This window comes from Haliaeetus albicilla, chromosome 1, assembly GCF_947461875.1.
Source record: "Haliaeetus albicilla chromosome 1, bHalAlb1.1, whole genome shotgun sequence".
NCBI lineage: Eukaryota > Metazoa > Chordata > Aves > Accipitriformes > Accipitridae > Haliaeetus > Haliaeetus albicilla.
This window is the reverse complement of record NC_091483.1, coordinates 82,916,306-82,943,382: the sequence shown is the minus strand read 5'-3', so window position 1 is coordinate 82,943,382 and position 27,077 is coordinate 82,916,306. Positions and strand designations below refer to the sequence as shown.

General features: G+C 40.9%; 1 protein-coding gene across 1 annotated transcript in view; it reads right to left on the bottom strand.

Annotated features, from left to right (window-relative positions):
• Positions 1-27,077, bottom strand: part of ATRN (attractin) — a 154,339-nt gene that overhangs the window by 69,869 nt on the left and 57,393 nt on the right. Inside the window, exons 10-21 of the mRNA XM_069796985.1 lie at positions 25,094-25,248; positions 20,436-20,520; positions 18,586-18,806; positions 17,286-17,407; positions 16,618-16,756; positions 15,031-15,212; positions 12,567-12,783; positions 10,759-10,944; positions 8,694-8,927; positions 7,841-7,978; positions 2,118-2,211; positions 1,163-1,215 (exon numbers count right to left, since the gene is read on the bottom strand). Coding sequence (XP_069653086.1) covers positions 1,163-1,215; positions 2,118-2,211; positions 7,841-7,978; positions 8,694-8,927; positions 10,759-10,944; positions 12,567-12,783; positions 15,031-15,212; positions 16,618-16,756; positions 17,286-17,407; positions 18,586-18,806; positions 20,436-20,520; positions 25,094-25,248 — 1,826 coding nt within the window. The remainder of the gene's footprint in view (positions 1-1,162; positions 1,216-2,117; positions 2,212-7,840; positions 7,979-8,693; positions 8,928-10,758; positions 10,945-12,566; positions 12,784-15,030; positions 15,213-16,617; positions 16,757-17,285; positions 17,408-18,585; positions 18,807-20,435; positions 20,521-25,093; positions 25,249-27,077) is intronic.

Genomic DNA, 27,077 nt, shown 5'->3' with positions numbered 1-27,077 from the left:
GCACGCCAGGACCAGTTTTTGGCCTGCCTGTATGCCCTCCTACCCTCATGTCTACCTAGGGCTGGGCTATCACCCCTCTGTTAATCGAGAGTGCCCAGCCAGTACGGGGCATACATCCACCAGTCCCAGTATCCTTTTATTGAAACGCAGCGTTACGACCTGTACGTATTCCTGAGCCCACACAGAGATATTCCAGTCAAGAATAAATATGAAGCTATACACCAGGTGTTGGTTTCCTCTTACTGCCTCCTGGAGATGCCCTGTTGGATAGACACGAGCTAGAGAACCTTCTGACATCTACCCACAACTCCTATGAAGCAGCAAGACAGAAATTTTCAGGGAAGAAAACCAAGTGAGACTGAATCTGTATAGCACGAGGTTGTTTCTGTAGGAGTTGTAAAGTTCTGTCTTTTTCTCCTTTTTGGCCACTTAACCACCCCTGTCATTGGCAGCAATGAATTAGGTCATCCTTGCAAAGAGACTGTCATGAGAAGCCATCAGTGCCCTTGTTTGGCTAAGCAAGCAGAAATCAAATTTGCTAAATACAGCATGTTGATAATTTCTGTGTTGCACAAAAATACTATTTGAGACTCGCATCTTTATGTAATTTAAGATTACATCTATCCATGCCTGCCAGTGTGCTGATTGCTAATATTTGCAAATAGAAGCTGGAGAGTTCCCATTAAGTAATCTGAATCTTGGCAAAGTATCTTCTTGAATTGCACGGGAATCCAACTGTTCATTTCAGAGGAAATGTGGCAATTTTGAAACCTGAGCCATTCTAACATGGAAAAGAATTTTAAGAAAAATAGTATTTTGCACTTACAAAAATTCTGAAAAGATGCTTTAGTTTTGACTTATTAGGTATATATTTTAGAGTGTTCTCCAGAAGACCAGATTATATTTCAGTCTTGTGAAAAAACCTTCAGAAGTTTGTTCTGAAAGGTCCAATCATCACGCAGACCTTATCAAGAAGAGTATTTTCATTCTCTTTAAACAATACTTTTGTGAAAACTGAAGTTTTTTAAAACTATTTTTTAGTCCTTCCCCTAATCCCCTGTATTTTAAACAGGCGTTGAGTCAACCACAACTAGTTTTAAATAAGGTATTTTAAACTTCAAACACATTTTTTATCTCCAAACAAAATCCCAAGAGTACTCACAGTAACACGTTCCTTTAAGTGGATTTCCCTGATATCTGTTTTCGACTTCACACCTAAAAAGAACACGTATTTTTTAATAAATGGATTTGTTTTTTTCAGCTCCGTTTATTCCCAGCCACTAAAAATCAGAAAACACCACCTGTGCTGATAACGATACGCAATTAAAAAAAAAACAGATGGATGTCTGAGCTATACTGGGCTGCTGAAGAAAGTCCACGATCCCTGCAAGTCAAACTAGTACAGAGTAAAAATGAAATATAAAATTCTGGATATTAACCTTTGCATCCACTTGAAATGTATTTATTAGCTCTTCACAATGCAAGGAACTGGATTACTACAGTCAAAACCTAAAGTTTCCATTTACTTTTACGGCTATTCCAGGATGCAGTCCTATAAATGTTTACCCATGTGAGCAACACTTTAAAAATGGACCTGGCAATGAAATTATTTGGAATGAAATTATTTCCACTAACATTACACTAAAAGCATTTCTGTTATGTTACAGAGAAACCTCCAGCAAATTTGTTGCTCTGAAAATGCTCCATTAAAATGCTTGAATGTCAAAGTCTTATTTCAGATATATTTACACTCCCCCAGAACAGCAGAGTGCACAGACAGTAAAAATCTACCAATTAAAAAAAAGCAACTATTGAGGGATAAAACAAAGCGGTATGTATAGTTTGGGGGTGGGGGCACTATTTTTTCATATCCCATCCCTTCTGCATGACATTCCCAGTTAAAATATTCTTAAAAATGGAAATCTTCAGGAAATCATTTTGTTCACGTTATCCCCCAGGGGAAGCACGGCTGGCTGCACCGTCAATGAACTTAGTCAACCGTCAGCAGGAAGAGATGAGCAGAGACGTCATAAATACAATCATTAAAAAATGTAGGGGTCCCATGCCAGTATGTGCACGGCCTTTTGATTTCAAGTAACAAAGTGAAACAAACTCACAGTTGACACTCGTCTCCTTTTATTCCCTTGGTGGTGCAGAAACATTTCCCTGTATTTGTGTTGCAGACAGACGCGTGGCCATTGCACTTGCAAGCTGTTGAGCAGAGGGGGAAAAAGATGCAATGTTGAATGAAGCAAGAGAAACAGATTTGACAGCAATTAAGTCCTTTAGTTGCCAAACTGCAATACATCAACAATTAAAGTGCATATGAAAACCCATTTGGTGCTCTTTGGTTTCTTTGTGATACAGAAGGCAGCCAAAAATAGAACCGTGCATCAAAATGGAGTGAGTGCAGGCTCCGGGACTGGTGTTCTGTATGAAATCATGATCAGACTGTGCTTTTTAGCCTCAAAAATTTAACTTCCTCTCTTGTTGTTAGATAGCATTAGAATATCGCAACTGGTAAGAAAAACCCAGTATTTGGGATAGTTTGGGGCTTGCTAACACATTTCAGTCAAACTCAAAACTCCTGAGAGAAGACTTTTTGCAAGGAAAGCAAAGCTCGTGGTGCTTTTAGGGCTTTTTCTAGAAATAAACAGCCTTTGAGAAAATAATGCCATTATCAACAATGTCAGTGCATCCACAGTGTAAAACGGCTGGTGCTAAGAACATGATGGTAAGTGGTTTGGGGCACATGCCCCAATATATTTTAAAATAGCTTTAGCCTGGTCTCATGAGCTGAACACCACTGAGTCGTGGTGAACCAAATCAGCACGGCCCTAGACTACATCAGATTTGTGGCATGCCCAAAATAGACCAGCTCATATACTGTGTGCCTGCTCGAGATGCAAACCGAGGTATGACAGTGAGGACGTACAGGAGGTTTGCTTCAAAAGAATGCTCCCAATTCAAATTAAAATGCCAACGTTGACATACTTTTAAACCTTTATGCATAACGAAGTAGAGAAGGAACATGTAAAAAAAACCCTGAAACCAAAATAACAAACAAAAACAAAACCAACACAGGCAGTTGTCTTTGATATAACGTTCACTATAACTAGAAGAATGGATATAATAAGTTTCCCCAGAAGGTAGGTGCCTTTTAGAAGTTGTTCTACCAATGAATGGGAAGGTGCGTTCATCTGGAGCTGTGCATGGGAGAGTGTACAATGTAAGAAGGGAAAAAGTACACAAAGAGAAGATCCCTCATTTGCGGTCCCTGAGCTTGCTGGAAATCGTATGCTTTAAAGGCTGGTGCCTCCTCGTTAGGAGAACATATGCCTTCTCATTAAGAAGACATGTGCCACTCAATGTACCAGCAGATTCTTAGACAAGAAGTCCCCATCCAGAACATCCTTGCAAGCCTTGGACCTTATTTTATGAATCCTTTTGATGCCTTCTTTATATTGGCGTGTAATGGAAGCTATATTGTATCTGGGACACTTAATTGTGCTTCTCAGATGTGGATGAGTGGTTTCCTAGCAGCAACACGGAACAAAATATGAAGAAGCACAAAGGCCTATTGTTGGAAGTAGACTGAATGAAGATTTGACAAAATAATTGTAATCTGTGAAGCAAACACACCTCTCATTAGTGGCACTTAAAAAAAAAATTCTTAATACTATTGAGAATGTCTTGTACTTCCTTCCTTATGCTTTCCAAATGGTAAGCAAAGTGAAATTTGATCAATATTCAACATTAACATACGTGAAATTTGAAATTTCCCCTAATTTTTATGTTGTTTAGACACAGATCACAGTATCCTGAGCGCTAACATTAACACTTCCTCACCTTGCTCTTTAGCCACAAGCTTATCAAGAAGACTGAACACTCAAATATCTCTATTTAAAACAACAGTCTATTTATTTATTTATCCATTTTCCTATGAGCCTCGTAACTGGAGATCATTCACTAAAGGACTGGCATACGCACAAAGAGAAATTTTCTCATGGCTTTTCAAACAACCCTAAAGTTGGGAAATGAACTATTGACAAAAGGTACTAGACGCCCTCGCTGGAGGCTAAAAATGAAAATTTCCCTCCCCAGTCTGATGCTAGAGCAGAAAGCCAAAATTAATGGAAATGGCTTTTTGACCGTGAAGCAGGGTAACGGTCTGACGATGAACCACCTTACGGCGAGCGTCCTTCCACCTCCTTCCCAAACCACGGGTCACAGACTCCTTCAGAAACGGTCACGGGGATCGCTGCTCCTCTTCCAGCACTTGTGACGGTCCAACATACCAACGGCAACTGCCTCAACTCGCTTGCCCGACACCATTTTTCCACGCCAAGTGCTTTAGGCGTCCTCCAAAGCCCCCGTGGCGCGGGCAGGACCACGGCACCACCAGCTCATCGCGGGCCACCAGCAAACGCTCCGCGGACGCGTTCCGAAGCGCTGCCGCAGCAGCAATCTGATTTCAGGTATAATAGGGCCTTCCGTTTTCTTGCAAATAACTTCCTTATCTACCGCTAGCATATTTTCATGTGAAACTTTAATCAGAAAATTCAAAAAATCCTGAATGCAGAGGAAGCACCTTGCAGCTATTTTTACATTTGATGTGCTGCATTTCCTGCCCTTCGCGATTAACACTTCTCTACGTTGGACACTTCCTAAAAGCAACCGCTGAGGAGTGATTTACCTACCATTTAGTTATTATCTGCCCAGCTCCGCAAACACCAATACCTATGATGATACGCAAACAACTCTTTCAGAGAAATAACTGCAGTTCGTCAAAATTTTTTCAACACAAGCGATAAAGCAGTGTTCACCTGCCCTGGTGGCACAGAACAGCAGGAAAAAGCACCTTAATCCGTCCACTCTTCTTATTCCACCCTGGCTTTTGAATCCCATCGCTACCAGTTCCAGCTCTGCAGAGCCGTACCTGTTTGAAAGGCTATTGCTATCCCAACAGTGTCGCTCAAATTCCTGATGGCTCAGCAGAATGGGAAATACCAAGCACCAACACTTTTTCCAGCGCTGAATATTTACCGTTTTGAGGATATTTATGGTCCCCGTGCTGCCGGGAACATTGGGCTAACGCTGCAGAGCTGCACCTCAAAGTACAAGGACTCACACTAAGTGTGCAAACGCACGGATGCTTGTACATCAGGATAGAGTGTACCAACAACCATCTCCAGCACGGATGTCACCACAGGCTCTAAAAACAGAGCGGCACACAGCGTTGCACAGAAATGCACAAAAAGAGTGGCATCAGCACATCATTCATGGGAAAGGAAGGAGGAACCATGGCTCAGAGGAGGGAAAAAGCAGGAGTTGGCTCTGTTGCCCATCAGCCATTCCCGATCTGAAGAATTCCCCTCTGGAAACCTTTTCACCGAGCAAAGAAATTGCTAATGACCAGCAGTTGCTCTGGTTGTACCGCATCGGATGATTTCCTCTCCCTTTCCCTCTTCCGATCCACCTCGGACTTTCTGCCCACCTTCCTGCTTCCCTCATTCTTTCGCCTTCACAGTAAAGAGCGTTAAATCACAGCAAATTAAAAACCTGGGCCCAAAGCACTTGAGAGCAAAGCACTTTTGACATGAGCTACTAGTTTCATCAGATAACGAATGAATGCTGTTCCACAGTCTCCCAACACATTTTCTAATTTCTTTTTCAGGCACGTGGATGACTTCAGTCTATCATTCATTATCTCAACAACAAACTATTTTTGGACAATCCTCATGCGAAAAGAGTCCAAAGTAACTTACTCTCAATTTCCACACACATAGAAAAGCAACAAATATCAAAAGGCATGTTTGTGATCCAATGATTAAACCTGAATGCTCAGAGTAAAATTAGATATTTTCTCAAGCCAACTGTTGTGGTTTAACCCCAGCCAGCAACTAAGAACCACGGAGCCGCTCACTTACTCCCCCCCACCCAGTGGGATGGGGGAGAGAATCGGAAAAAAGTAAAACTCGTGGATTGAGCCAAGAGCAGTTGAATAGGACAGAAAGGAAAAAAATAATAATAATGAAAATAATAATAAAATTACAATAATAATGAAATAATTGGAATATACAAAACAAGTGATGCACAATGCAATTGCTCACCACTCGCCAACTGATGCCCAGTTAGTTCCCGAGCAGCGATCCGCCCAGGCCAACTCCCCCCAGTTTATATACTGGGCATGACATCCCATGGTCTGGAACACCCCTTTGGCCAGTTGGGGTCAGCTGCCCCGGCTGTGTCCCCTCCCAACTCCTTGTGCCCCTCCAGCCTTCTCGCTGGCTGGGCATCAGAAGCTGAAAAATCCTTGACTTAGTATAAACACAACTCAGCAACAACTGAAAACATCAGCATGTTATCAACCTTCATCTCATACTAAATCCAAAGCACAGCACTATACCAGCTACTAGGAGGAAAATTAACTCTATCCCAGCCAAAACCAGGACACCAACTCAGTCTCAATTTATTCATTCCTGCACTTCAAATTATCTTCACATGAAATGAGTTTACAAATATCAGCGCTATTTAATCTCGCAGATAATATTCTGAAATGTCAGAGATGCTCCTTCTCCTTTGTACCCGTGCCGTTGTGCTGTCTATCATAATTTCATATCCTGGCTACCACAACACCCTTTTCTCTAAGCAAGGCAGCCTTGACCCTGTCTGTGATCTTGTCACCTCCTCCTCAAATCTGTCCGCTGGGAGATTCTTCCTCATAGCCTCAAACATCACCAACTTGCTCTTTCTTTAGGAAACGGGACGTTCATGCTCCAGCTACTGACTCTCATCTTCACCCAAAAGGTCGACGCTACTTCCAGTAAGCATACTAAATGAATTTCCAAGTATTTTCTACTGGATTGTCTCCACACTTGGAAGGAGCAACTCAAAGTCTTCCATGTCCCCTCATTAATTACCTTCACTTATTTCTTCTGGGATGCCTCCAAACCACCCACACTCATTCAATGGAAGTACTGAGATTACTCTGACACTATACAATGTTATTTCTGTTCTAGCTTTTCCATCGCTGTATCTAATTATATCACTCCACCTAACTAAACTCCATGAAAAGCTCCTCAGAGCAAGAAGCGCCTTCCCTGACATCTGCATATCACTTACCACAGCTGGATCCTAGTTTACAAGTGGCCTCCCCATGCTACAACCCTACAAAATTCACAGTAATTCAGAAAAATGTTGCAAGGTTCTAGTGCAAAACCTCAAATCTTACATGTTCATTTCTCATTATTACCCATATTGGTCCTTCAAGAAAGATTTTTTTCCCCAGTTTAACTGGATCTTGTACAACTGAAAAAAGTTCTTTGTGCCAAAGAGTCCCAAAGCACTTTACAAACTTAAAATGCAATTTTAACAGGGATCACCTAATCCTCAACTGAAATCCAGCCAACTCCTCAGTGAAATACAGCAAACCTTTTATGAAGCAGACAATTACAACAATAAACGCACAACACATTAACTGAACATAATAGAAGGTGGAATTTAGATAAGCAGAAATTTGTGCAAGACATTGGGATTAACACGGTTTCTTTTCAAAACAGGATCGCCAAACACTAAAATGCACACATTTTTCACTATGGTCATTTAAAGTTTACAAAAGAGGGAAAAAAACCCCATCTTTATCTTGTGCAATGAAAGTCAAAGAACTTCATCAAGCAGCTTCCATATCTTTGATTTGAAGAAACAAGGATTGTGCCTTGCTTGCAGGAAAGAAAAAGCGTATTAGCAGGATATAATTTCAGTTAAGATACCAAAGGAATGAGTAAAGAGCGAAAAACATCAAAGGCTTGAGCACAAGAAGACTTAAGGCATCACTTACGCTGACATGTTCCTCCGTTAGTAGGATCGCCGTAGTAGCCTGAGATACAAGTTTCACAGTGTTTGCCAGTTGTCAGATTTTCACACTTCTCACAGATGCTTTCATTTACACACTTACTGTGCCCATTACACTGGCAGGCTGAAGAAAACAGAAAAAGGCGAGTATTTGTGTTCAAATATAGCGCTTCACATAGAGCCTCAGAAGTCTGTGTTCCACAGAGGCTGAATGAGACCATTTCATGCACCTTCCAAAGAGGCTCTTGCAGTCTTGCTAGCGATACATGAACTCAAAAGAGAAGTGTGTACTGAAAACCTAAAACCTAAAGCAACACATGGAAAACTGAACTCCAAAACACTATGTGCGTATTGGACAGACAGGACTGGAAGCAGCCGGTGGGATGGATTTACAAGGAGGAATGGAGAAGAAAGGGTGTAGCAGCAGTCCAGGTAATTTTATTCTATAAGTTTGGCGTCAAAAATATTATTTCAGAATCACTCTGAGCATTACTAACAGTTAAATCAACCTTCAAAGAAAGAACTGCCTTTCTTTCAAACAACCCTAAAGCGAATAAACAAACAAAAGTTAAAAAACTTGGTAAAGGCTTGTAGAGGGAAAGGAAAAATTTCACTGGAGTAATGCATAGATAAGCCAACCTCTGCAGCTCACCTGCAGATAGCTGCACGACTCCTTCCATCTCCAAATGTGTTATTTCTTGTTTGTCTTCCAAGTTCTTTTCCTCCCTCCATTAACAGGAGGGAACACAGACATCACTACAGCCTTAAAAAGTCTCTCCCCTTGCACTTAATGGTTGCGACGGCTGAAACGTTTCAACAATTAAACGTTGCTCGTTTACCTGGACACTGAATAAAAGACCAGTTATAGTTGTTCTCCACAGGACACATGCTGACGTTAAGGACGGGCTCCAAGCTGTGTTTCCCTGTTGCGGATGGGGTCGGCATCTTGACCGGACCTCTGTAAGAGCCTTCGATGCACTTGCCCTTGCCGGTGTTGCTCGGATCAGTGCACCACCCGCAGCCGGGCTGCTCCAAACAGTGAGCACACGTGCAGTAGCCTGAACAGTTTTCAGCTATAAAAAAAAAACAAAAAAACAAAAAACAAACAAACCCAAAACCAAACATCAAATTGTGGAATAAATCACTGTCCCAAAACACAGATGACAATGAACACAGAAACTCTTGGATGTCTTCTGTGACCTTAAGTATTTATCTCACCAAATCTGTAAATATTTCTTCTGATATTCACAGTAACACGCATACATATATTCATTCCTATCAGCATATTTATTCTAGAAGCTAAGATAACTATTAACATTAATCAGTGAGCGATGAAACAACGCAATACACACGTAAGGTTTTTCTAACCATTACACGCCACCCACTAAAACCAGAGCTTAATGATCCCAACTACAAAAGATCTCCAATTGATTTACAATGGATCAGATGATAAAATGAGCCATCTGGAAGCAAAGGCTAAAACCCAGTTTGTTTAATTGCTTTGAGTCTCTTCTTACCACACATGTTAATATCACACACTACTATTTCAAATATTTATCTGAGCCAAAAAGCACAGACTACAAGTACGGAATAGAATTTGTCTTCTTAGGATGCTCAGAGTGCCACACGCAGATCCCCTGGGCCCATCAATCAAATAAATCAGGGAAAAACCATGGCCACCCTTTAACTGTTCCCTTCTCAAGTGGGATTGTATTTCAGGGGCGACAAACTCGTTTCATATAGTAAAGTTTTCTATTACTTTCCCCATACCATCTTAAAAAATATTTTGTAGATTCTTCGAGTTCCAAGACGAGCAGACTTTCTATCTTGATGTTTAAATTGATAACATTTGCCTTTTAAAAAAACCAAAAAAGTAGTAGAAAAACATGGTTTTCCATTATTTCAACCTACTCATCTCCTGCCTGATGCCTCCTCCAAATTTTGACCTCTGGCAATAGGGGAAAGTTCACACTCTCACGTTTGACAGTTACCTGAAACTAATTTTCTCGATCTCTTATTTTGCAACAATGAGCTACCCAGCATATTTTTAGCCATAAGCTACCCAGCTTATTCTGGTCAACTTCCAAAAGTTCCTGGAGCAATTGCAGCAACAAACTGCCCAATTTCCCTCCTGGGGAACACAGGCACTCCTCTCCCTCTGCTACCCCGAGAGCCCCGGCTTTCCTGACTCCCCTGCTCACGCTCAGCTCCTAAAGAATTCAACAGAAATAAAAATAATTCCTAAAACTGTTTGACCCCTTTTTAAATTTCTGGACTATCTCTCCACAGTTTTGAAAACAGAAAGCAATATTCCCTAGCACCATAAATCTTTTGCAGTTTGCTCACATCTACCTAAAAGGGGGGGAAAAAATAAATCATTTATTTAAGGTAAATAAGGTAGAAATTCCTACTGTGGGCTTTACGCAGACAATACTTCAGAATAAAACAGTCACGTAAACCCTAATTGGGATTTGATACAGATAATCTAACATTAAATTACATGGCCCCACATATGAATAGAAGAGATATAGGAGAGACACAAAAAGAAGTTAATGACATGAAATTATGTAAAAATTAATTTGAAGGATAGGAATTCAAATGATGAAACAAGTACTTCTCCATCGGAAACAGAAGCGGCGATTTCATCATCTCACTTGAAAGCCTTCGCTATCTGCCATGGAGTTTAATTGATGGTTCCCGTAACCGGGACCCAATTCTGCTGAACGCTTTACACGACGCAGGACTGAACCTCGCACCCTAAAAGCTCCTGGCCTCGGCTACCCGTTACCTTTGGCCGGGGGATTTTTCGGTACGACCGACGCGCGGCGTTCGACGACCCGCGCTAGCCAGCGTCCCCAGACGCTCGACTCCAGCCCGCCCGAGACGCAGAAGCAAACTACTCACGCGGACAACTGCTCATGGTGTACCACTCCATGCACTGCCCGTAGGGGAAGGAGGCCACGTAGGCGTTGGAGTCCACGCACTGCTTCATGTTGCTGCACCACATGCACTCGGAGCTGCCGCTGGTGCACTCCCCGCAGACCGTCCGCAGGGCGCAGGGCGTGCGGCACTGCTTGGCGCTGTGGTTCGCTGCGGGAGAGGGGGACAGGGTCAGCTTTCCTCCAGAAAGAAACAGGCAACGAGCCCCAGGTCGGAAGGCAGAGGATAAAAAGCCCCGTCTAATATTCAGGCTGAGAAATAGCTGGGTATCGCGGACGTGGAACGCTTCGTTTGTGGTGCGGTGCTGCTGGATGGAGCTGGAGGTATCTGCTCTCACGGTGAATAGGAGAAATGCAGCAAGTACCGCAAAATCATTTCTCTTGTTAGGTAGCCTTCATGAGCGCTAAGGCTTTTTAAGGTATTCACCTTAATTCATAACACCGTTTACAGAGTTTTTAAGGTATTCACCTTAAAAAACACCTTAAGGTATTCACCTTAAAAACTCTTTAAACAGTGTTACGAAGAGTTAAAAACTCTTTAAACAGTATACCTTAAAAAACACCTTAAGGTATTCACCTTAAAAACTCTTTAAACAGTGTTACAAAGAGTTAAAAACTCTTTAAACAGTATACTCTTTAAACAGTATACCTTAAAAAACACCTTAAGGTATTCACCTTAAAAACTCTTTAAACAGTGTTACAAAGAGTTAAAAACTCTTTAAACAGTATACTCTTTAAACAGTATACCTTAAAAAATACCTTAAGGTATTCACCTTAAAAACGCTTTAAACAGTGTTGAGTGAGATCTTTCTCTCTCTGCAGGTCTGTTGATGTGTTCCTTAGCTATTCTCCCAAACGAAGCCCTGGGAAGAAACCCCACGTTTTATGTGAGCACGCTGGGACGTGTTTTAAGTTATTTGATCAGTTCCACACATAAAATAACTACTGAAAGCAGAACTAACTCCGGAGTTTCTGGTGTGAGCCAATGCTTTATCATCTGTTTCAAGTGGCTGTTCTCAGACCATAAAAAACAAGTTAAAGCTTAAACCGATTCAAAGTGCTGCAAGTTAAAATATACAAAATTTTGAGTTCGGGTTCCACATGCATGACTTGCATCCTGCACTTCTGCAAAGAACGATATAGTGCAGCTTATTTAGAAATTTTATGTAATCAGACAACTTTCTTAAAACTTGAAGAGGCGCTAGTTGGTATTCAGAAATAATCAGCTATAATGGAGAGTTAACAGACCAAGCCATTTTAAAAGATACGCCGTTCCAACAAAGCTAGAAGACTTTTCCCAAAAGCAAATAGGTTCTTTTTCAAAGTTCTCATATCTCCAAAGTGTCTTGCCCAATTAATTTCAAACTTTGATAAAATTCTCCTCTGGCTACAAAGCAGAGGAGGGGAGAAAGAGGAGTTCAATTGCAAAGTAGCTTTTATTTTTTTATTTTTTTTTTCCAAGGGGAGATTGCTCCCTACCATAATTAACCTAAATGTCACATTCAGGTGTGCAATTTAGAGCAAAATAATTAAACTGTAATGCAATTCAAGCATTTTACAGTTAACAGCATAAATGTAGACCTGTTTTTAAAATCTCCAATTCCTGTACGAAATACCTACACAAGGCACTTTTTCAGAACTACTTTTCTTTGGTAAAGTCATGATGCAGCTAGTTTTAAATGTAAGGAATGGGATCCTCTTTACTCTCTAGTAAATATAAATACGTATTAGTCAACCTGCTCCCCATGAGACGCACGACTTCGATATTGTTACCTGGCCTTTCGCAGACACTGCCGTTGACTTCGTTGATACACGTTGCTGCCTTCAGTCCCTGCTGGAAAGGCTCGGCTAAATAGCCACAAAATCCAGCATCGCTTGGTTCATCGGGGAGCCACTGGAGCAGGGTGTTGGTGAAGGGAGACATGTCTTCCCAGCACCAATACGACACATTGATTTTCCTCAGTCCAACCCATGGAGTCAAAGTTTTGGGCTAGAAATAAAAGAAAACGGTAGATATAATACCCAGTTTTATTACTTTAGGTATTAAAAGAAAATACACATCACCATATAATGCTTATAACAACTTTCCCAGGTTAGGTGTTGCAAAAATGTAATAAGGGAAATATTTGTTTCTCAGTGCTATCAGAATTAAATGCCACAGAGATAGAGAAATCCTTCAAGAAATGCCACTTATTATTTTTTTTTTCAAACTACATTTCTAGTTATCTAAGCCAGGAGGAGAACAAGTCAAACGTTCACACTGGCTCACTATGAAATTAACTGCAAGTTGCTCTTTACATGTTTGTGACTCCTATAAATGGCGAGACACAGGAGAAAAATTTCTGGAGCTTCACTTTGACGTGAGGAAAAAAACTAGCAGTCCCCTACACAATTTAAATGATACAATCTACCTACTCTACAGTCTGACTAGGAGACCTCTGCTGTTTACGACTGTGTTTATATGGACGGGTAGAGAGACAGAGCAGGTCAAATCTAAATTAGTATTGCTGGCAATAAAATTCTCAATATGAAGAACCCATGATACCATTATTTCTACTGGCAATTTAATTTTTGGCACACTTTTATTTTGGGGAGAAGCATTTTAACCGTATTGGTACAATATGTTATTTTACTGTTAAAATCTTTTCTCCATCAAAGCGCTTCGGTGGCACAGCTGTCCTAGGAAGGCTTTAGACCATACGTCTTCCCTTACTGCTATGTATAACCATCTCCTACTTCAAACTGATTTTATGCACTCTTAAACCTTAGAGCTGCAACTTCTAACAGCAACGGGGTTACACAGCACTATGTGCCAACACCAACACGTTTTCTTATTATTACAAAGCATCTATAAGCAGCTTACTTGAAAAAGGAGTAACTGCAAAATACAGCCTCCCCCAGCACAGCAGCAGCGTGCCATCGAATGGTAGAGGTTCAATTACCAGATACAGGTTGGCTTTTTAGCAAAGGTATTTTCCCACATTAGAAGCACTCAATACTAATATGCACTAAAAGGGTAATAGACTCTTTAGATTTCTAAGGTTCATTTTTTAAATGATACTGTAGATGAAAAAAACCAAACCCATAAATTAATAATTTTTTTCTGCCCAGTGTAAGGGTTCAAACACTCCTAGGGAAGGGTTGCCATGTGTCTTCAGGAATTTACCCTACACTTAACCACTGGGATATCGACAAACACACGCAAGTGTCAGAACCACGTACTTCTGCAATATCCCAGGCTTGGCTTCCCCTCTTCACAAAAGACTTAACAAACAATCTTGCTTGAATTGCATCTTACCTTTTTCTTGGCCAAACTGAATCCCCTCTAAAACCCTATAATTGTTGAAATGCCATTTTAAAATTACAAAGGGAATCAAAGCAGGAAACATTCTCATTTCAACACGGGAATATTTCACTTTAGTACTGAAGTACGCTCTCCTCTGAAAAGCGGCTACCCTACTGCCTCCAGTCTCATTTTTCCGATATAAAACTCGTCCCGATTGCCAGCCCTGCCCACAGTGGCCTCTGGGACCCAGGAGGAGTTACTCTGATGTGCCGTCAAGCCACAGCAGCTCTGCAGCCTAAACCAGGATTTCAGCAAAGCTGCACAGCATTGTTCTTTGTTAGGGCTTTAGCACCACCTACACAACCTGCCCTGAATACCTCCGCGCTTCTGCCAGGGAGTGGAAAAAAATATGTATTTATTTTATTGATGCATGAAGAGGGACAGATTCCAATTCACTTCTCACTGGCTCCGACAGAAAAGCACCTGCCACTAAATCAGACATAAATAACTCCAAATAATCCAAGCAGCTCTGCTGAGTAAGAAGCTGACATTTTAAACAGACGCTTTTCTGAGCAGAATAAATAACTTTAAATGCTTTATATTAAACACCTCCAGTGCCCCAAAGGGACCTTTATTTATAAAATATTGTGTACAAGTCACGAGAGGACTCCTGCTGCAGTCATGTATCCCACAAGAGAAATGTGCGTGTGATTTCATTATAGAAAGCGATACCTTTGAGGCACCATGTATGTTTATATTTATCTTCCCCATTTACATTCTCTACAATTTCAGTTCAAAAGCACCCATAGGGTATGTTGAATTTCAAAAGAAAAATCAGTCCTTTTCAGTTAAGAGGCATGTCTATTCTGTACAGAGCATACAATACCACAGCAAGGACTCCTCCACAGTCAGAGCTTAATCACTCAGGGGACATAAAAGAGAAGCACTCACCGAAGACTGCATCTTCTGCAGCTCCTTTAGAACAAATTCTACCTTTTTCTGGGTCGTGAGAGAAGCCAGCAAAGCACCATTGGATCTGCAGGACAGTTTGGCATGATCGTAGTTCTCCTTGGCGTTTGTAATTTTCAAGCAGGAGTTGCCAACCAAATGCCAGTTTGTTCCGCAGATATTTTCTGGAAAGAAAGGGGGGGGAAAGAAAGTAAACCCAGAGATGCAAGCGACCTTCACAAGGTTCAAAGTAGTGAAAGAGCCCTTCCACCAAAATAAAACTTACAGCCCCATCGCAAACTAGCATGACTTATCAGCATGCTCGGAAGTACCCATGTATAATAATTTGGGAGGAAAAGGAAAACTGTTTAGGGGAACTGAAGTGCAACATCAGCATTTAGTTACCTGCAGTAGGTAGTCAGAGCACTTACTACAACACTGAATAGTAAAATCATTGTAGAAGAAAGAGCAAATGAGTATTTTGGTGATGACTTAAAGTCACAGTTGTTAGGATACCTTTTGACAGAAGAAGGTTGCTGTGCTAATCCTGTCCACAGCACTGAACTTCCAGGATTAATCCCTGCTTCATCCTGAGTAAAGCCATGCCCACTACTGAAGAACTCCCTATACTTTGTGGTTAATTATTTCCCTTATAAAAAAACCTGATGGACATTTTCAGTGTGAATTTCTGCAGAGCTGACATCTAGCTCCAACATCTTGGTTTAGGTTTATCTAACAGATTGAAAAGCTCTCAAGTGTCGATCTTTCAGATGGGCTTTTTACACATATGATCAAGTCACCCCCTTTTTAACAACAAATTAAACAGACCAAGCTCTTCATCTATCTCATTAAAAGATGTTTTTCTCATTCTCATGGCTTTTCTCCTAAGTCTCTTCATATTTCACTCTCCAAGACTAGCAAACACCAGACCTGGACACCTCCACACCTATCGGAGTTACTAGCGAAAGGCTTTCCATGCCCATTAAAAAGTCCTGGGTTGTTTTTTTTCCCCTTTCTCTGTATTTTATTAACTGCAAATGTTAATCACTGAAGATGCTATATTTCTCTCCCAGTCACTGGGGAAAAAAAATATAAATGTTACTACAGGGGGACTTACAATCAACTCCTGCGAGCCCCCACTGGAAACTGTAAAAGAGTTTTCCTTATACACTTTAGATGTTATTTGCCTAATTCGTCCAGTATGTGCCATTACGCTTTTGCACAATTCTAGTTTCTAAAATTAAATAGCATGCATTATTAAATCTAATATCTTACAGAAGCCTATTGTATCAACAGTACTGCTTTTATCAAATGAAAAAAGAGATGAAATACAGCCTAATAATTATACAAATGATCATACTCCAGACAATTGGGACTGAAAAATATTCCATCAGACTTTCTGAATTTACTAGAAAAAAGATTTCTTACCAAAACTGGTATGATTAAACAAGATTATTTACTCCAGCTTAACACTAAAAGATTACAGGTTTGGGGGTAAAAAAACCAAAACCAAACGAAAGAACCCCTACAACTTTTGGACTGTGTGAATTTGGGTGTTTTTTTCCTTCCACAAATACAACCAATACCTACCTGGTAAAGCGAGGCACTCCTGGTTCCTAGGTTCCCACTGACAGTTTTGATCCATGGCACAGCTTTTACAACTTGTCTTTTTGTTACAGTGATAGGCAGGGTTATCTTTAGGACAACTGTCATACAGAGTAATAGGAACCTAAAATAAATAGCACAGATGAGGCTCGCTCCCGTCCAACCAATGTCGGTTTATAACAGCCGTGACTACCACACAAAACTTCACAGTTCAGACCTACAAAGCAACCTACATATTCAAAAGCTGCGACACCGGACACAGCCTGTACCGTCTATTCAAGATATTCCCCCAAGCCACCATCTGACACATTTTCCTTACTAGAGCTTTTACAAAAGGATTAGGGTTTTTTTCCTAGGGAAGGGTCTATTGATGGCAAACCCAAGTGGCTATGTGCCTTACTGAATAATCACACCATCGTGAAACCTCCACCTCTTCCCCGGCCCAGAGCCATCCTCCTAACTTAAGTGGAGAGTCCCATGAAAAGCCCTTGGACCAACTTGAAAAAAATTCAAGCATGTTAGCAGTTTAGAGCTAGACATGCACTGGAAATAACGAAAACAACAGGGGTCATAATACTGACAGATGAAGGCATCTGGACATTTGATATTTCAAAGGCTAAATTTAAACTACAGAAATAGTAGAGAGACTTTACCTGTTCCTCTGTGCAGTTGTTATGCATTGAGATACACTGGTCAGTGCACCATTGACAGTGGTTTGTATTTGCTGTACAGCTATAGCAGTCTGTAATCTGATCACATTTTTCATTGTCTACAACTATTAAAGAAAAAAACCTGCATGACCAAAAACAGGCATTTCCTGACAGAGCTCTAAGAACTTGATTATATATAGCAAAAGATATAACCAAACAGTAGTGCCTGTAGATTTTCCGTTATCAACTACTTAGTAAATCAGATACTTTCATGCGATTGAACTGACAGAAAATTGCATTCATTTGCAGCATCGATCATTTTTCGCGCCCAAGGAGCCGTAAAACACACCAGCAGAAAACGTGCCAAGACATGAAAGCACGTGAAGGAAGAGCGGGCATGCGTGGTCAGTCAACGCTCACGCAAACGATGCCAGAGGACATTTCACAAGGACGGTGAACATCTCCCACCACAGGCCCATTTTGCTGCAAGTCTGGCCTTTAGTTACGTGAAGCATTTTCATGCAAAGCTTGAACTTTCCACTTCATCCTTCCAATTGCTTATGGCCTGTGTTTTGTGAAAATTTATTGTACATTGAGAGCCCATCAAAGCAATGTCCCTTTACATCAATTTCTTTTAAATAATTAAAGGCTGCCACCTATTACAGAATCAAGGTTCGTGTAATTCGATTCAGAGCAACGAATGCATCAGGATAAAGCACTGAAAAGTTGTTTAAAAATTATCCTAAGAGAGAACACAGGAATCAGACCTTAAAACAAATGTTCTTTTTGTACACCCCTAGCCATAGAATACTGTAGAAGGAAAAATACAGTAACTTTTCTTAAAAGACTATTCCTGCTGTCTCTCTTGAAGAGCACAGGATGACACCGCAGGACCCAGATCCCCCTCCCTTGCCCTGTGGTGCTCATCAGCGAATTGCCGGCTCTCACAAGGTCAGTTCGTGGAGCAAACATCTACAGAGCAATGGTCCAGGCCTGATTCCCGACTGATGCCGTCTGTTTAGGATGGGAAAGCAAGTACAAGCAGTACAGTAAGAAAACTAAAAATAAAAAAAAACTCGCGAGCAAGCAGCTTCAGGGGGAGTGAGAGATGGAAACATCTCCACATCGCCGCAGCCACTTGCTCGGAGGAAGGTCTCCCAGGGCACGTACGGAAGCACAAGCACAGCCCCCCATCTCAACCTTGGTCTGGTAACGGCATACAACTAACGCAAGACAGGCTTTGGAAAAGCAAAAGACCCTACGTGCCTTTTGGAACGGGAAACGGAAAGAACGTGACACGTACCTGGCTTGGGAGGACAGTCTTCGAAGACTTTTTGCTGCTGCTCCACCGTCGCCATTTCCCAGGGCACGCAGCGAGGAGGGCTGGTAGCCCACACGCATCTGATGCCAGGACCTGCTCGCAGGCAGGCCGTTTCGTTGTCAAAAGCTTCGCATCGCTCGGGTGTGTACTTCAGGATGTCACTCAGGAGGAGGCTGTTGAAGCCTCCAAATACATACATGGTGCTAGACAAAATGGAAATAAAGAGAGAAACATTTGTGCTTGTGTTTACAAACCACGCGCTGCTGCAAGTCAATGCGATTCGAGGTGCGAGCAAATTGCTTTATTTCATTCCAGCGTATATAAATCCAAATAAAGAGCTTTCAGTTAAGGAAGGCGCTAAAGAAAAGGTCGGTCAAGCTCCACTGTTTCAGAGAAGCCAGGGAATCCCAACACATGGGTGTTGAGACAGAGCCAAACCAAGGTCTTGGACCGACCTCCCCCTCCAGCCAAGCCTCTGGGTGACACCTGATCGGCGTGACTGTACGTGAAACGCCGCAGAAATGCCGGATCCTCCCGTAAAGGACAGCGGCAAGAGAGGGAGGGAGGCTAAAAACCGGGAGATGGTATCACAGCATTAAACCAGCACTCGGAAACTGTGACAAAACAATTCAGCGTTGTCACGTCTTGCTACACCGCTGTGACAAAACCATAGTTATTTTCACGGCTGTTGGCAACTGAGCAAAGAGTCATTGTGTCGACTAGAAAAACAAACAAACAAAAAAAACCCCAACCCAAAACCAAGTAATATTGGGGGCCAGGCAGGGGGAGAGAAAAAGGTGGGTTTTTTAAACTGTGTTTAGTATCACATCTGCTTCAGGCAAAACATCAAATTTCACTAGTTACCCCAAAATTCCACCCAACCCACCCCTGCGCATCCATGTGTGTAAATGCACATTTAAAAAGATAGCGCAGAAGAGTCAATGCAACTGAATAAAAGTTTTGGTTGAATAGTAAGTATTTTTAATATGATTTTTCATCCTATCTTAGGAAAGAACTACAGCACAGGCTTAACTGTCCTTCATGGGAGCAAATGCACCGCTGGTATTCACTATACGCTGAAACAGAAAGTGAGTGAGATTTTAGAGACAAAAAGAGTATCTAGAAGCACACCTTTCTTTTCAAGGCAGTGACAGTTATCTGCCTGGCTTAAACTGAGCTTTAAATAACGTTACTGATTTACAGAAAGTATCTCAAAGGATAAAGGAACCAGAATGAAAGACTCCTAAGAAATACCATTTCTCAAACTTGGTTCCACAGACTCAAATACAATAACAGATGTTCACCTGAGAGCACAGATATCGTTATAGTGATACAATGTTTAACAGCAGAAATCTCACCTATGACTTCACCTAAATACCGTACATCATGTGACTGGTAAAGAAGAGCCACACAGGATAAGCTATATAAACTGAAACATGGACAAAGTTAGAAACCATGAGGGAAAGTATGATTTGGAGATAAAAGTTGTCACTTCAGCTAAAGAAGAAATAGAAATATGAAATAAATGAAATTACAAAATTATGAAATAAATAAGAAAGATAAATAGGAAAAAATACATATGAAAAAGGAATAGAAATAAGAAAAAAACAAATTTTTGAAAGAATTAAGTGAGCCAAAACAGTTTAGTCCCATGAAGAAGAAGGGCTGATAGGGACAGGTGGATACTGCAGACATTACAGACTGAAGATCTACGAACTTTGAGAGGTCTGCAACAGATCCTCGACCCTCTGGTCCCAGTATTACTGATCTACATGTATACATTTATTGAGGTATGAAAAAGTCAACACCCCCCAGCTTGTTTGTAACCTTACCTGTTGTACAGCACGGCAGAATGTCCAAACCTGTTCACGTCGTGATGGAGACCCGGGCGAGGAAGAACAGACCACCGATCACAAGCTAGGATTAAAGAAAGCTCATTTCAGAAAAGTTTCTCAGTATAATTAATAACTCAGCTTATGTAGCACACGGTTTCCTGAAAGATCCCAAAGTACTTTAATAACTACAGAGATAGCGTTCCACCCACCACCAAAACGCAAATCTCTCGAGTGAAGCAGGACAGTTTACAAAAAGGCTGCGTTATCTTCTTTCGTGAGATTTAAGATTTAGTTTTCACCCCCCAGCTGCCAAGGTATGACAGAAAGGGAAAGGAAGGATGTAATGGCTCTGCTCCATCACCTAAACAGCTCATGAAAAAGGAAAGTTTCAAGGCCTTGGGTCAAAGGTGTTATTAGCTTTTTGGCAATCACGTGTAATTAAACGGCGGTGGCTGGAGTTGCTTCTTCTCCTTTACTAGTGGAATTTTTCCACTGTGTAACAAGTTCAGGTTTTATCTGGTTATATGTGAATTATTTGCAGTTTTGCCCCAAACCAATACCACTGAGAACAGACACTTATCTTCTTTTTTTTTCTTCCTACTTCCCCATTGCAATTATGTTCCTAGAGGGTAGATATCCATGTTTGTAAAAATATTTTTCACTCATCGTAGCTTAAGGATTTGTGGTTGTTTTTCACTTTTAATATAATGTGAGATTATTCCATCTTTTTCTATTAGCATAACATTTTTAAGTTCTGCTTCATTTTTTACTCTGTTTCTCAGGTAATTTCTTCCTTTAGGCAGCATGAAAAAAACCAACCTAAGAAACATATAACCCACTGAGCAATCAAAGGAACAAAAACGGGAAAAGTCAGTCCAATTCATATCACTTAAACTTCATAAAGTGAATGGGATCACCTTGGGGGCTAACGTCCCAGAGGCAGTTGTATGCAATTTATGCAATTAAGACAGAAAAGTCAATCTGCTGTAAAGATCTACCGGGCCCTCAAATACTCAAAGATTCTTTAATAACAAGATAAAACTGTTACGCCATGGACTAAACCTCTGAAAAACAAAATAAAACAACAAAAAACCCAAACAAACAAAAAGCCCACAAACCCAAACTAGTATGTAGATAAACTGAGAGGGCAAAGAAAAACAACCTTATTAATATTTTACTAAATTTCATTGGAGAGCTGTTGGGTAAAACAATTGACCCTAACGTCTGCTCGAGCAGAAACTTTTGCTCAAGAGTGCCGATAAATAAAAGACATAGGATCCAGCTGGTTGGATTTAATACTTTGATAATTTGTGATTCTGAAGTTTATTTTTAAATGTCATTTGCTCGATTTTCAAAAAATTTAACCTAGCTCAGCATCGCTCCTGAAACAAGCATGCATGGTTCCAATTTTTACCAGGAGGCTTCAGCAAAATTGGGCAGCAATTTGCAATTTTTTATCCATCAAGCTGTGAGTTATGTGAGGCCAAGAAATATATTTTTCTAGATTAATAGAAGGCCTGGAATGTTTTGCTTTCTAAGCTTCTTTCCCATCTTTGACAGAAGATCAAGTATTAGAAAAAATGAATAATTCTGAAACTACAAAGAATCCTCTCCTTGACTTATGAGTTAAGCCAAGCCTAAAACTTACAATGCACAGGATTTATTAAATATACGATTCAAATAGAACACAAATGCTATGAAAACATCCAGTCCCCTTCTGTTATCAGAACTGAATTTTTGATGGGGTAAATAGAAGAGTTTTAATTTCTTTTCTGTGAGGAGAAAAGATCATTACACAAGTACAGCCTTTACGTGAATATTTCATGCTTTTTAAAAAAAAGTAAAGTTAAAGCTTATATAGAAATGAAAAAGAACAGTTACTTAACCGACAGTAACCGCATTTTGAGACAGTCTGCCTGCGAAGTTTCTATTCTTGTTTTAGACATACCCCATATGCAAGGGAGGTGACCCTTCGGAAAGCACAACCCTTGCTTTTTCCCTCCTGGAGATGAACGTGCAGCGATGGAAGGGCTGCAAATTTCTCTCCGCTCCTTTGCCGCTATGAATTGTCGACAGGAGGAGGTAGAGGACTGAGCAAGGCATTTGTCCACCCAGAGACAAAACTGCTGCAGAGCAGGAAACTCTTCCCCAGAAGCCAGAGACACCAATTTTGGGGATAGAAAGTGCTAACTAGCCGCCGCAGTGTGCAGAACATCGGAAAAATACTGTGAGAGTGCTCTACCCAAGTGCTCACCCAACCTGAACGTCAACACAATCTGAAAGCTCGTCCTGAGAAGCAACAAGAAATGCACATGCACACAGACAGCTGGACTGCTATCCCGAAACCTTCCAAAACTGGCCATTACCTGGACAATTTGGATTGAATATGCCCCAACCTGGTCAAGTGGAGGATAAAAGGATAAGAAGCATTAATGCATTCTCAGATCTACCTTATCTGTTAAATCTCAGCACACACCTCAGTGACACCTGTTTGCATCACACACACACACACACACAAAAATAAGATAATAGGTCCTCACAACACTCAATGCATGTGGTCTGATTACTTAGAAATTTGAGGAGAAAAACAGAAAAATTTGACAAGGTAAATAAAATGAGTTACTGCAGAAATAAGTTTTAATGGCAAAGGTTAATGAGAAGACCTGTTTTTGAAACCTGTATTTTAGACTGCATTTTAATTTCAGTTTTCTCCAGTCTTCCAACCAGCACTATGATCACCAAGATATTGCCTTCATCAACAACATGTTAAAAATGAGCAAATCAGCCCGACAGCTTACTATAAAAGTAGGGAGTAAGACAGCCAACTACTAAGCCTCTCCTCCAAAGGCACTCAGCATCAATTGACCTTGCTGCTTGGTTTTCTCCTGGATAGCTTGAGCCTTGGGAGCATCCAGGGGCAGATAACAAGATAAGCGTGTAAATATTAAAGATGTGATAGCCATACGCATCTATGGTGGCACAGCCACAATGGTCTTTGACACTTACAATGCTTCTCCACAGTATACGGGCTTATTCCCATGGAGACCTACATGAACATGATCAATATAATTACTGCAGAGATCATGCATGAAGAACCAGCAAGTAGGTGTTTCTGCTGTGACACTAATGAACAGCCAGCACCCTAACGTATTCCTGGGAGTGCTCCTGGTCCAACGGGATAAGGCAAATGGTGCATAAGATGCCCTGCCATGAAAAGAATGGAAAAGTGGTCTTTTTTCTGGAGAGGAAAAAAAAAAAAAAAAAAAAGCCTGCTCTTTCCAGGCTTAGAGTCTCTGCCCTAAGGAATGAGGGTACCCAAGAGCACCAGAACACCTCTCCTCCCTGTCATGTGAAGGGCAATCAATGCAAGCTCTAATTCTCAGTGTAAAACGGGTAAGGACTGGGCAAGTTGACTAAAACACTTACTTCACGTAGCAGGAACCTGCCTGTTAACTAAACTGAATCAAAATGAATATAACTATTGGCATGTTTTGTCAAAGTAATGCAATTTGTGTTTTACGCCTAAGAGTTCAACGGGTCAAGAAGATAGCAAAATGTAGCAAGAAAAATCTGTCATTATTGCTATCAAAGTTTAAAAAAATTTACTCTGTTCGTGACTGTTGAAATACCCCATTTTAATTCTTCAAGAAAAAACTCAAAATAAAGCAAGTTAGGAGCACACAAATTCCACAGGGATACGACTTGAAATCGCAGGAAGCAAAAGGGAACGATCCCTGTAACAGACTGCAAAATGGCACGAGGATACCAAACCCTGCTGCTGAAAGTAATTCATTTGCTTGCATATTCTTTTCACAAACCAGGAGTGACATCTCAGCGAACAGTCACTCCGAGAATTCAGGTTTACATGATTATTCCAGGGAATCAATCACAAAAGCCCACATTTAAGGAATTCCGAGAGCAGAAGGCAGAATGTGATATGAGTACAAAATGGTGTTTTTCGCCAGTGTGAATTATCTGGATGTGCAAGCACCTTCTTTTATATAATTTCATCTCTTTTTCTTTTCTTCTTCTTGAATGCATGTCTCTCCACTCCAAATTCACAAATAAATGCTGCCCTCTTCTGGCTACTCATCAAAATCCAATCCTTCCAAATAAAAACGAATCATTTGGCTTTATTGTTAAATAGTGCTTATGGGGATATTTATGCTTATAAAGCATACATATAAACACACTGACATTACAAACAGCACAGCCAAACAAGTCAGCCAGCCTGCAGTTAAAACAAGAGCGTGCAATGTACAAGTTGAGCTTCAGCAGGGTCCAGTGCTTGTAACTGTCCTAACAGCCTGCATTTTTGATAAATCATACATTAAAACACACTCAAAATATCAGGATGGCTTTATGGCTGAGATGGTAGAACAATATGCTTTCTGTTTAAGAAATAATTTTTAACACCCAAGGTTGCATGTAAGCTGTTGACCAAATAACTGCTGCTGTATTTGCCTAGAAATCACTGCACCAGCTCATTTGCTTGGTAATGTGTAGCAAGCTAAATGAGCCTCTCCTGATTACACATTCTTCTGCAGTATGCTTAGTAGCATTTGGTATAATACACCCAGCATGTAAATTAGTCTTCTTGAAGACAGCTCTTTTTGAATATCCAAGAATTTATTATTATTTCTGCAAGAACTTACCAATATCATACGCCATGAAATCTGAAGAAAAGCACTTTGCGCCGTGGCTCATGGAGGTGTCATTGTGCGTGTTTCCTCCAAACACCAGCATGGTTCCACTCATTATCACAGCCGTGTGCAAATAGCGAAAAAATTTACTGTCTTTAAGAATAGTCCTTCAGAAATAAAAATACATGTATTAATGAAACTGATTAGCACCTGGCAAAGACAAAACAATCCATAAATCCAAGTGGAAGCAGGTTTCGGGGGTGCAGGGAGGGGGGGGGGGGGGGGGGGGATAGTATTTAGTTTAACTACTTTTCCTAATGAGATATTTAACAACTTCCTTTCCAGACTGTTCAATTCCTCCTGTAATTTCATCCTCTCATCTTCCCATCTGCTTGCCAATTTATAGGAGAAATATATCTATTAAAGCCTGTTTCCAAAGCTATGGATCTTAAAATCATCAATTCCTTCCCTAGGGATTATCAAATTTTCACACTAACTGGTCTTTTGAGCATAGTCAGCTAAACCTGCTTATATGGACACTGCCTGGGAGGACTCCAATATTTTATAGTAACTCTACTTTTATAGTAACTTTTAGTAACCTAAAGAATTCTTTCAAACTGGGCATCATCTCTTGCTCAAAACTAACAAATCTATTTTAAAGAAAACTATGCAGCTGCTCTGCAGCTTAACGCCTGCAAAACTCAATGCCTCATCCATGACTAAATCATGGGAAGCATTAATCAAACTCGCCACTGACCTCACCTTTAATCAGCACGATTACCGGCACTGAACACAAAGGGTCACCCTTTGTAGAATTCCCCTATTTTGAGAGGACGGGGTGGCAGGAAAATCCCGATGAAGCCACGTTTGCGCGAACGGCGGCATCCCGAACGCCGCTTTGCGCCGAAGCCCAGACTTTCACAAGGAAATATTCAGCAAATGGTATATCAAGGACCTGGACCAGGGACCTGTTCCGAATGCCCGAGCAGCGGTATCGCAGCACACGGGTTTTCTGAGCATTCCTCTGTCCCTGCCACGGCTACAGGGTCAGACTGAAGCTGCCAGTTGAAACACCGGAGAGAACATGGGGAGAAACACACTTGCCAAAAATAAAGATCAGGGGGACTGCTTTTCTGCCCCTGCATGAGGTCACAAGAGGGAGAGAGGGCCTAAATTACTGAAGAATTAAAAAAAGGAGTCAATGACTCCTGAAAAAAAGTCTAGATAAAGAGGCGCAGACACTCCTACACGCCTCGCTGCAAGGTGACTGCTCGCCTGTTCCGAGAGTCCGCTTGAGACTGACAAAATAAACGCGACGCAAGGAAGTTGGTGCTGCAGCAGTTTGGAAGAATATTGTCGCATTTGTGGACATTTTCTGCCTATTCAGCCGGATTTGCCCACTCTGTGGCTGAAGTGGAGGATCAAAGCAGCCAAGAAAGGAAGCGTGGTTATGACTGCATGTACAACAGAGCAGGAAGGAAGGTTTTTGGAAATTAGTCACGAGTTAACGTTACTCGTGAATATAGACTCATAAACAGTTGTTGCAGAAATACAAGCTATTTTAAACTGTCAAAAAAAGAGATATGGTGACTCAAATTTACATGTGTTAATTCAAAAGATCACTCTTTTTTGTCAGGGGCCTTTAAAAACAACTTGAAGAAACAAAAAAATTGAGGAAAATGTGTTTCAGCTCTATAGCTCAAAGTTGTGAAGTTTTGCTATAGCTTTTTAATAAGAGTCACCTTTGGGCAAGAAACAAATCACAGAAGATTTCAGCTTCAGAAATGAACGTTTCAAGCAGTTACAGAGCCAGAAGAAAATGGGGTTATAATAGAAATTCTTTTGCAGTCTTAACTGCAGAATGAATTATCACTCACTTGACTGCAGTAACTGCACTCATATGCACAGTCTGTACTGCTGGCAAGAAAAACCCATCAAATATTTTTCTTTTCAGCTTTAATACAACAATAGATTAAAATGGATTTCTTGGCTCATT